Source organism: Pipistrellus hanaki (genome assembly GCF_964339955.1).
Source record: "Pipistrellus hanaki genome assembly, chromosome: 12".
Taxonomy (NCBI): domain Eukaryota; kingdom Metazoa; phylum Chordata; class Mammalia; order Chiroptera; family Vespertilionidae; genus Pipistrellus; species Pipistrellus hanaki.
The window spans coordinates 51695542-51707575 of record NC_140514.1 but is presented as its reverse complement, the minus strand read 5'-3'; the positions used below and the strand labels follow the sequence as shown (position 1 = coordinate 51707575).

Below are 12034 nucleotides of genomic sequence, written 5' to 3'. Positions count from 1 at the left end.
AAAAATGTTTTTTTGAAAAAAGCATGGTCTGTGAAAGAAATGAATGAAAAATAAAATGAAAAAATAAGTCACAGACTGAAAGAAAATCTTTGTAAAACACTTACCTGATAAAGCACTATTATCTAAAACACATGTGTCAAACACAAGGCCCGTGGGCCAAATCCAGCCCGCCAGGCCTTGCAATGTGGCCCGCACTGCGCTGTCATCACTGCACTCCGCTGTCAGTTTATGACATTGTCAGTTTATGACTGTTCAGTAAACCATTCGGCCCGCGATTTAGGCTGGATTTTAGATTTTGGCCCCTTCTCTGATTGAGTTCGACACCCCTGATCTAAAAAGTACAATGAACTCTTTTACTGAACACTAAGAAAAAGAACAACCAGATTTAAAAAGAGGCAAAAGATTTATAACTCACCGAAGAAAATAAACAGATGGCAAATAAACCTATAAAAATGTTCAATATCATGCCATTAGGCAAATTAAAAATAATGAGATACCACTGCACATCCTCTATAATAAAAGCCTAATGGTGGGACAACCGGCACACTGACCACCAGGGGGCAGATGCTCAACACAGGAGCAGCCCCCAGCCCCCAGGCCAGCCAAAGCTGGGGGGGAGGGAGGAGGAGGCGGTGCAGGAGCTTCCCACAGATCAGCCCTGATCACCGGCCAAGCCTAGGGACTCTATCCATGCATGAATTTCATGCACCAGGCCTCTAGTCTATTAAGATAGTTAATATTGAAAACACTGACACCACCAAATGCTTGTGAGGATGGGAACAATAGAACTCTTATTTTTGCTGGTGGGGATGCAAAATGGTAAAACCCTTCTGGAAGACAATGTAAACATATTCTTAGAATATAATCCAGCAATCAAAAACTTCTTGATATTCACCCAAATGAACTGAAAACTTATGTCCACACAAAACCTGCATTGGGATATTTACTGCAGCTTTACTCATAATTGCCCAAAACTCAGACACAGACAAGATGGCCTTCAATAGGTGAATGAATAAATAAATGACAGTGCATTCTTACAGTGAATTACTACTCAGCAACTGAAAGGAACTATTAAGTCATTAAAAGACATGGAAGAATCTTAAATGCATATCACTTAATGAAAGAAGCCAATCTAAAAAGTCTACATATTATATGAGTTAACTATATGACATTCTGGAAAAGGCAAAAACTATGGAGATAGTAGTAAAAAAGATGGGCAGTGGGCAGAGTTTTAGGTGAGCACAAGGCACATTTAGGGCAGTGAAACTATGCTATATGATATTATAATGATGGATACACGTCATTTCACATTTCTCAAAACAACACTAAGGAAGAGAACCTTAATATAAACTTTAGTTAATAATAATGTAACAATATTGGCTCATCAACATCAACAAATGTACTGCACTAAAACAAAATGTTAATAAAGGTATCTGTGTATTATATATAGAAAGTATGTTGTTAGAATGTTATTCCCATTGTTATCCATATCCACTGTTTCTCACTCCCATTTTTATTAGTTTGGAATACCTTTCAAAAGTTCTCTGGAAATATTACCAAATATGAATATATATACGCGTGATCTTTTTAAGAAACTAAAAGCACCTTGCCCAGCATGGCTCAGTGTGTCGACCTATAAACCAGGAGGTCACAGTTTGATTTCTGGTCAGGGCACATGTCTGGGTTGTAGGCTTCTTCTCCAGTGTGTGGCATGTAGGAGGTAGCCAATCAATGATTCTCTCATCATTTATGTGTCTCTCTCTCTCTCTCTCTCTCTCTCTCTCTCTTTCTTCTTTCCTCTCTGAAAAATATATATATACATACACAATAATAGCGAAATATGCAAATTGATCATCACTTCACAACACCCACCAGGCAATCAGGAGTAAGTATGCAAATTAACCCAATAAAGATGGTGGCAGTCCCACCCTCCAGCCTCTCTGGGCCTCTGGCAGCACACATGCAGAAATGGAGTAGCCAGGCAGGGTGGGACGCTTTCTATGAGGGGGAGGATGGGGAGAAAAGGGGGAGAGGAGTGGAGGGAGCTACAGGAGCAGTGCTCCGGCCAGAGTAATGACTGAAAGCTCCAAGACTGAAGGCGGCGGCCAGAGTGAAGACCTGGGTGCCAGAGGAAAACTGGTGCTGGCAGCCAGAGGAAGAAAGGCCTATTGCACAAATCTTTGTGCAACGGGCCTCTAGTATATATATAAAAGAGAAATACATTGTACTATTCTGCCCTTTGTCTTAACAGCATGTTTTGGACACCATTCCCTATAAATACAGAGAGCTGTATTTCACTGCAGAGATATTCAGTTATTTAATGAAGCAGCCCCCATTGGCACCTATGTAACCTCCAATCTGCTGCTTTTACATGCACATGTTATTTGGAATATAAGCAGTATATCTGTGGGAAATCCATAGAAATGATGTCTGTATCTAAAAGTATGTGCATTTTTAATTTTGATAGGTATTGCCAACTGGCCTTCTAGATATCAGAGCCCCAATAGCAATCAGTGTTACCTACTGTTATGGCTTAATATCCTTCCCGAGGTGATGGTGGTGCCAGAAGCAAAATCACCATAAGAGTTTAAAGTTATTACCACACAGTTCTTACCAAGCTGAAACTCAGTCTTGGGCTTGATGGCAGGAAGTTTACATTGCCACTCAAAAGCATTTGGACTGGAACGCACTGGTTGAGAAAGCCCGGACAGAAGCTTGAAAATCAATCGATCATCCCATGGATTCTCAACAGTGACGTCTTAAAGGAATGAGAACAAAATAAATCAATTTAGTACCTAAGATATTACAAATAAAGCAAGTAGAGACATGCATTAAGTAAGCTGTCAAAGGTACCTGTTTCTCATTTGAAATGCCAGATACTGCTTTTAGCACAATTATGGGTATATGTCTTAAAGGGATACTTGCATATTAGTTAGGTACTTCTAATATGCTCTGATATATATTCTTTAAACTGCTTTTTCACTTATGTCTACAAAAGATGTTGCCTTAAAAAAAAAAATCTCACTTGAGGATACATTTATTAATTTTAGAGAGAGAAACATCAATGTGAGAGAAAAATCAATGGGGGATCGAACTCCCAACCTATTTGGTATATAGAACGACCCTCCAACCGAGACATCCATCTTTTGCCCCTTAGGGCAAAAGATGCTGCCTTTTAATATGGACACTACCTATGTGCAATTTGTATGTATGAGATATTTTGGGTTCACAAAAGAGAAATCATTTCAAAGGGAAGAAAAAGTTAGTGGCAGTTATCAAGCCTAATCCAGCATCATCAACATTTACTTAGGGCTAAGCCTACATAGGACACTGTTCTGAGTACTTTACAGTTAGTAACTTACTTGGTCCTTACAATAAGACTAAGTAGGTACTACAATAGCATCATCACCACTTTACAGAAAGGCCACAGATGACTGAAATAATCTCAGCTAAGATCACATGACCTCATAGGCAGGGGAGCCAGGATTAGAACCTAGCCAGTCTAGCTCTAGAGGCTGGGCTATTAACCATTACGTAAGAGAATTTTTGTGCAGCCTGGGTTGGGGGATCTCTTAACCTAGAACCGGATTACTTTTCTGTAAAATGGATACAAGAGTATTATATTAAACGCTTGAAACACGGTATGCCTTCCAAGTCCAATTTCCTCTTCCAACAGGTATTTTTGACACTTCCTAAAATTAAAATGAATTGCCTTAGTCAGTCTGGCTCAGTGGATAGAACATTGGCCCTTGTACTATAGGGTCGCAGGTGATTCTGGTCAAGGGCATATACCTCAATTGCAGGCTCAATCCCTGGCCCATGCGGGAACCAATCAAGTGACATGTCTCTCTCATATCGATGTTGCATTCTTTGTGTTTCTCCCTCTCTCTAAAAAAAAATCAATGGAAGCCGAAACCGGTCTGGCTCAGTGGATAGAGCATCAGTTCGTGGACTGGAAGGTCCCAGGTTCGATTCTGGTCAAGGGCATGTACATTGGTTGCGGGCACGTCCCTGGTGCAGGAGGCAGCTGGTCGATGTTTCTCTCATCGATGTTTCTAGCTCTCTATTCCTCTCCCTTCCTCTCTGTAAAAAATCAATAAAATATATTTTTAAAAAAATCAATGGAAAATATCCTTGGGTGACGATTAAGAAAAAAATTAAATTAAATTAAAATGAATGAACTTGCCCTCTAGCATTGGCAAATGTGATAAAGTATGCAAATTCTTTCTGAATGACATTTAAGTCCCTGCTCTTTGAGCTTCTCATGAAGCAACTTTTACTGAGTGATTATCCTTATTCAGGGGCACAATGAAGACTAAGAAGCTGTTCATACTTGAGGTATTAACATTCCCAAATGAATGAGGCTGCACCCATTCTGCTTGGAGTCCAGCACTGGTCTCTGATGGCTCTCCCACAACAGTAAGGTTAGTATCTGTGAGTGTACAAGCTTTCAGGTTCCGCTCGGCCTCACTGGTCAGCATGCCACCTGCTGCTGGCTGGCTCAGATCAAGTAAGGATGCTGAAGACGCTTTGATGGGGAATGCTGCTTCAGGGCTTTTCTCTTGAATTGGACTGTATGTGTGAAAAGAATGAGAGAGGAGAAAACTAAACACCACATGATTACAAGACTACTAGATTTGACCACATACAAGTCTCACAAAGCAGTTTCCTTTTCATTCTAGGAATGATACTACAAAATTGCTTCACAGAGTTGATTAAAGTATTTTCTTCAGACAAAACAAAAATATACAAATACACAGCTAATGCCATATGATTATAAATAAATAAAAGATGTGGTAATATATTCAATAAATTGGTAGGTAATACAGGGTATATTCTTCAGTAGGGAACACTGAGAGGAACCAGTTTATACCCGCCAAGCTATTATATGAGCATTAGTACTGTCACCAAGACTGAACACTTACCTTTAAACAAAATGCCTTCTTTTATAACACTGAAATAAACAGAAAGTGTGAACCACAATTCAACAACCTAACACTGGTACATTTCCACACACATATACATCTGTACATTCAACCTCTTTACTCATGGATTCTATATTTATGAATTCACTAGAGGCCTGGTGCATGACATTTCTGCACGGGGAGGAGGGGTCCTCAGCCTGGCCTGCGCCCCCTCCCAGCAGTCAGACATCCTTTGAGGGGTCTTTAGTGCTGCCTAGGAGGCGGAAGAGGCTCTGGCCGCTGCTGCTGCGCTTGCCAGCCGTGAGCTGGGCTTCTGACTGAATGGCGCTCTTCCTGTAGGAGCACACAGACCACCAGGAAGCAGCTCCTGTGTTGAGTGTCTACCCCTGGTGATCAGTGTGTGTCATAGTGACCAGTAGTTCCCATTCGGTTAATTTCATATTAGGTTTTTATTATATAGAATGTGCATGCTAAATTTATTTGTAAACCACAAATCAATACTCAACCTGCAGAGTGGTACAATATATAGATCAATGAAACAGAACAGAGAGCCCAGAAATGAATCTCTACACATATGGTCAATTAGTATTTGAAAAAGGAGGCAAGAGCATACAGTGGAGTAAACTCAGTCTCTTCAATAAATGGTGTTGGGAAAACTGGGTGATTACAAAAAAAAAAGAAACTAGTCCACCAACTTACACTCTACACAAGAATAAACTCAAAATGGATTAAAGACTTACATGTAAATTATAAAACCATAAAAATCCTAGAAGAAAACATGGGCAGTACAATTATAGACATCTCTCATAGTAATATTTTTGCTGATGTCTTCTATGGCAAGAGAAACAAAGGGGAAAAAAAAATAAATGGGACAAAGCTTCTGTACAGCAAAAACAAATCAACAAAATCAAAAGGGAACTCACTGTATGAGAGAACATATTTGTCAAGGATATATCTGATAAGGGGTTAATTTTCAATTATATAAAGATATATATTACCAACATATATAAAGAACTTATACAACTCAACATTAGGAAGACAACCCCAATTAAAAAATGGGCAAAGGGCCAGAATAAATACTTCTCCAAAGAGAACATAGAGCTGGCCAATAGACATATGAAAAAATGGTCAAGAAAAATGCAAATTACATCCACTATGAGATATCACTTCACACCAGCCAGAATGCAACCATCACCAATAAATCAACAAAGAACAAATGCTGGAGAGGATGTGGAGAAAAGGGAACCCTCATGCACTGCTGGTGGGAATGCAGACTGATGCAGCCACTGTGGAAAAAAATATGGAGTTTCCTCAAAAAATTAAAAATAGAACTGCCTTTTGACCGAGTGATCCCACTTCCTAAGAATCCTGAAACATCAATTGCATCCCTATGCTCATTGCAGCATTATTTACAATAGCCACGATCTGTAAAACAGCCCAAGTGCACCTCAGTCAATGAATGAATAAAAAACCATGCTATATTTACACAATGGAATACAATGCAGCATGGAAATAAAAAAGAAGGAAATCTTATCTTTTGTGACAGCATGAAAGAACCTAAAAATTATTATGCTAAGTAAAATAAGCTAGTCAGAGAAAGACAAATACCACATGACCTCACTTATATGTGGAATCTAATTAACCAAATTAACTGACAAATTAAATAGAAACAGAGGCATGGATACGTGGAACAGACTGACAGCTGGGAGAGGCAGGGCAGAGGACTGGATGACAGAAAGCGAAGGGATTAGCCAAAGAACATATAAGAATATCCCATAGACAGAGGGCAGTGTGGTGATGGCCTGAGGGAAAGGGGGAGGAGAGTGGGTAGAAGTGGGCAAAGTGGAGGGAAGATGGGAACATCTGTAATAGTGTCAACAATAAAAATAAAGTAAAAAAGAAAGAAAATATTAAAAATGTACCAGAAAAAAGAAATCCATTTTCTCTAATTAAAAGAAAAAGGGGTGAGGGATTGGTAACAAGAGCACAGCCCAGTGGTGAGAGCAGGGCTTCTAAAATAAGAGGTATGTGTTAAAGTTCCCGTGCATCCAATAAGAATCTGTATGACTTTAGGTCACTTATTTAGCCTTCTAGGCCTGGTTTCGTCTGTAACGGAAGAAAAGACTGTAACTGAAGTTACTGTAAGATTAACTAAAAGATATAGTATATGAAAAGCATAGCCACTGTTCTGGGATATAATAAATGCTTAAAATATTATAGCTACTTTCAATGTCTAACAGTCTACTCATGTATGTTGGAATTTTACTTCTGCAAAACATTAATTATGATAAGTCTGCATTGTGCACCAATTCCTAAGTTTAAATACTGTATCTTCTGCCTCATAAAAGAAAGTGACTGTCTTAACTACAATGGGTATAGAGAAGGAATTCTGTTTGCTCAGTTCTCAGGGTCTTTGTCTGTTAAGCGTACTGCAGTTCTACTCCCAAAATGAGTGGAAATCAGATACAGAAACGCTTCCCACAGGGATTCTCTGCTACCTCACTGCTTTTCTCATAGCCTCGATGAACCCCATATTTAGATTAATTATTCTATTTATCTACAGAGAGGACCTTCTGACTTAAAGCTGAGAGTCCATAAAAAAGCTAGTAACCTTTAAGGACTGGAATTCTATTACATCTTGAAGCAAAGTTAGAATGAAAATGGAGTGACAGAACCACATGCTTACCATACCTGAACTTTCTGTCCTTTGAGGGTTGCACCACGTTTTCTTCACGCGAATCCAAAGTCACATGGGTGCACTGTGCTGCTATCACATTTTCTGAAACATAAAAAATTAGAGGTAGACGTTATGTGGACACGTGTGTACAGACGAGTTTGTTTATAAAGTCAAGGATTCCTTTTTATAGTGACTTTTGTTATAACTTTAAAATAGTGTTCCATGGTAAATGTGCTATAAGATTTTTTAAATGGGGGGGAAAATCATTTTAAAAAACATTCTATTACTAATATATGTGAGCATTTTAACTTTATACATCTAATCCATACAATCCTTCAGAGAATATGGCCTGGAGAAGGGCAGGTCCACTGTGGGGAGGATGACCAGATCATGGGAGGTTACTGGTATGGGAGGCAGGCCACACGGTGCTTTGGGAGAATCTGATGACAAGAACATGGAGTATAAAAGGCTGCTAGGCTTCAGGAGGTGTCTTTCTTTGTTGTCTTTCAGTCAGTTGTTTAGTTGATTGAATAACATAGTATGTTTACATCAGAAAGCTCCCTGGCAACAGTTACCACTCCTTTTAACTAAGAAAACAACAACACACACACAAAAACCCCCACACATCTATTGTTAACAGAGGAAATAGGGCAGAAATAAGAATTAATTTCTACCAAGTGATGTTAATACTATGTATAGCCAAGTATTACACTGGATTAAATTTTATCAGATATTGCCTCACCAAATAGGTGCTAATATTTTTAAAAACTACAACATTAACTCCTATTTATAGAACCAAAGTGGCAAATACTATAATTGTAGCCAATTTTTGACTGCTCTGAAAGTTTTCCTGAGGGAAAAAAAATTTAAGAACATTTCTTCATTAAAGTGGCAAACTTGTGGTAATAATTGGCAATTGTCCAGGTTACAGCTGACATCCTCTTTGAAATTCAGAAAAGAAATATACCATGTTGGGTTAATATTTGACAAAAAAAATTTTATCCCTTTAGTTAAACATTTTTAAGCTAGGGGAGTGAAATTCCTTGGCAATTCTTTTACTGGCATGCTTCAGTGAACAATTGCTTTTTTTTTTTTTTTTTTTTTTTAAAGCGTCAGCAATGACAAGAGTTGGCTAGTAATTCAGTAGTGTTCCAAAAGGTAAAGTAGTTTCAGATCTCATTATATATATATTTTGTAGGCCAGCAGTTAATAAGTAACAACTATCTGTGCTCAATAAGAATGTTATATATTATGATACAATTCAAATATATAAAGATCTTGATACAGAAATATTACATTTGGGGGAAATAAGGACTATTTAAGTTTTCTCAATAGTCTCACTAAATCAGATCACTAAAAAATAAAATTTCCTGCATGACGGTGTGGCTTAGTAGTTGAGTGTCAACCCATACATCAAGAGGTTACTGGTTCAATTTCTGGTCAGGGCACATGCTCGGGTTGCAGGCTCAATCCATAGAAGGGCATGCAGGAGGCAGCTGATCAATGTTTCTCTCCCATGGATGTTTCTCTTTCTATTCCTTTCCCTTCCTCTCTCTCTAAATTTCAATAAAAACATATTTAAAAATAAATAACATTTTATTAGTACTTGGCTATGCCTCTAAAGTAATAAGATCTGTAGACATATCAAGAACTAAAAATAGCTATTTGTTACTCTTATCAAATAAAATATAAATGTTAATTAATTTTTATTTAATCTGTCTGCCGTGGCCTTTCTGTTTGTTGTAAAACATAAACCTAAACCTATAGAAGTATTGTTATACAACCTTTATCTTCCAGAGCATGTGCTGAGTCCACCGGAAGTTTGTGGAAAGGAGTAGATGCAAGCTGTGCAGCAGACGTAAAGTCTCCGGGGCTCTTCGGACTGGGTGCCAGTGTCTTGGTGCAGCGGACACCCCATACTGTCGAGTCATCCCAAAACTCTTCAGCATGAGGTACTTCCTGCAACAAATGAACTGAAAAAAATCAACTATCTTCCTGTGTCATCCATGAAATTTAACACATTAATGCTTTTGAAGACTCAAAAATGAGGAATGAAAGAAGAAACAGGTATAATTCTGGCTAACACACAGTTACTTTCCCTACTCTATTTGTTAGAAGCAAGTCAGTAAGTCCAGCCTACACTCAAAAGAAAGTAAACTAAGCTCCACTTTCTGGAGAGAGGAACATTAAAGAATTTGTGAACAAAGGCTAAAACCACCACAGTAATTAATAATTTGGGTGAGCTACTTTGCGGCTATACTAATATCCTGTTTTCCTCTTAAAGTTTCACTAGCTAATTTTAATATTCACCTGTGGATCTTGCCTGAAACAATTATTATCGCTGTGACTGACAGCCAGCCATTTTCTATAGCCACTCATTCCTTCTACCTGACTTGGAGTTCTTCTATAAGAATGCTTTGTTCTTTCTCTGCCATTTTATTATAGCAATATGAATATTTTATTTCTTGGGTTAGAATTTACATAATACTACCCTATTGTTCTTATTTTCTTGCTTATGTTGACCCAGGTTTGGCCATTGGCTGCTCAGATTGGCTCCCGTGTTCTTTTCCTGTGTTCCATCTTCTTTGTAAACACTTCCTTACTTTCTGGCACTATAAAATATTCTAAGCTTGTTTGTATTTTTCTAGCCCCAGCCTAGAATCAGCTATTTCTACAAGAACACAAAAGTCAATTTTAAGAGTCTATGACAAAAGCAGAAACTGCTAAGTCAGAATCACACTTGACCATAGCTCTTTAGTTGCCCATACAAATGCCAACCCTGGTTTTTATATATACTGTGGTCTTCATAAATTCCACCATGTCTCTTCCAACATGGCAGGAAAAGCTGGTTGATTGTTTTATCAGCTGAAAACAGGATAAAGCAATTGGCCTAGGCTTAGGGCCAGAATGTATGGATAACTCATTGTGGGTTTTTTAGTCAAAGCACACGTAGTTGAATAGTTCACTAAAATGCACCTATGAGATAATACTACTATATTTGAATTTTAGCCCATTATTTGAGAAATTGTTAAGGTCAAAAAGTCCACCAGAAGCATTAGAGAGCTGGGTAATTAATTCAAAAGAATCCACTATGGGATGAAAACCACGACTACTCAGGGTTTAGCAGAGCTTCTTAGCACCTCTGACACATCAACACAGAGGGAAGATTGGGGTAAATGAAGAGAAGTACAGCTTGGTAATACTCAGGGCTAGAGTGGAAGCTCAGTGTGGGCTGGACACAGAGCTGCTATAACAGAGAAATGCTTTGGGTCAACAAACAGGTGACACCTGTCTGCTGCCATACCTGACGATGGATCATTCCAATTTAATGTTTGCTAACAATCCATTTGTAGGCCTCACTTCCCAGGTCTAGGAAACATGTGTATTTCTCTTCCCCATTCTTCACCCCTGTCCTCCTATATGAAGGGCAGGATCTTTGAGGGCAAGGATCACACCAGATTCTTTTTCAGTTTCTATACCTATCACACTGTCTGGCACATACTAGATACTCAAAAAATTGCAGAATAATATACCCCAAAATTGCACTCTTCATATGACATATAATTTTTCAGCAGTTTTACAGAAACTATCTAATTTATCAGTCACCAGTATTTGGTAAAACAAAGAGGGAAGAGTGGTCAGACCATTTCACAGATGAGCAGACATTACTTACCTTTGGTCTTGGAGAAACTCTGCTTATAGAGCGTTCTCCAAAAGTCCTGGCTCCTGTGGGTTTGTTTATAGGTTGTGGTAATCTAAGAAAAGATTTATAAAATTATAAATAATAAAATATGCCAAGGAAATAAATGCTACTACCTGAGTGTTAGAAACATTCTCCAGTTATCCTATTTAACTATTAATAGTTAGTATTTAGCTATATATTCCTTACTTTTGCAATAGTTGTAGCAAAACTGAGTGCAAACTGAATTAATGTGACTATGTAGATAAGAGTAGAACTAGTTACTTCAGTGAGAATGGAAAATACAAAAGTTTCTATTTCACTGAGTTATAAGTTTTAGGAATAAAAAGAGTTAGTGGTGCGGCCACAGGTCAGGGATGCCATGCATTTGATTTATTTCCAGTGCTTGGTCTAGTTAAGAGATTTCTGAGAGCTGGGCAGGCCCTTTCTCCTTTCTGCCACAGTATAAATCACATCTATGTTGTGGTATTTTTAATTCATGGCTGACACTTCTCTTTCCATGGTTTAAATTATTAACAGAGAAAATTCCTGAAGCTATCCTCTTTAATGTAATTTCCCCTAGCCTTCAAACATATTATCTCTGTAGTATGAATCTGCATAAGCCACCTCCTTTTCTAACTGATCCTGCAAATATAAACACATCACATACAGATTTCAGGACTGATGAATTCATTCATATCCAATAAAAGTTCAAATCCATAGAACCCCTCAGTTCTCTGATAATTTACTACT

The 12034-nt window shown here is 38.2% G+C and overlaps 1 protein-coding gene across 2 annotated transcripts in view; it reads right to left on the bottom strand.

Annotated features, from left to right (window-relative positions):
• BUB1 (BUB1 mitotic checkpoint serine/threonine kinase) overlaps positions 1-12034 on the bottom strand; it is a 44499-nt gene that overhangs the window by 8177 nt on the left and 24288 nt on the right. For both annotated transcript variants that reach the window (XM_084900413.1, XM_084900414.1), the window contains exons 15-19: positions 11276-11357; positions 9387-9561; positions 7617-7704; positions 4334-4572; positions 2615-2758 (exon numbers count right to left, since the gene is read on the bottom strand). In XM_084900413.1, coding sequence (XP_084756539.1) covers positions 2615-2758; positions 4334-4572; positions 7617-7704; positions 9387-9561; positions 11276-11357 — 728 coding nt within the window. The remainder of the gene's footprint in view (positions 1-2614; positions 2759-4333; positions 4573-7616; positions 7705-9386; positions 9562-11275; positions 11358-12034) is intronic.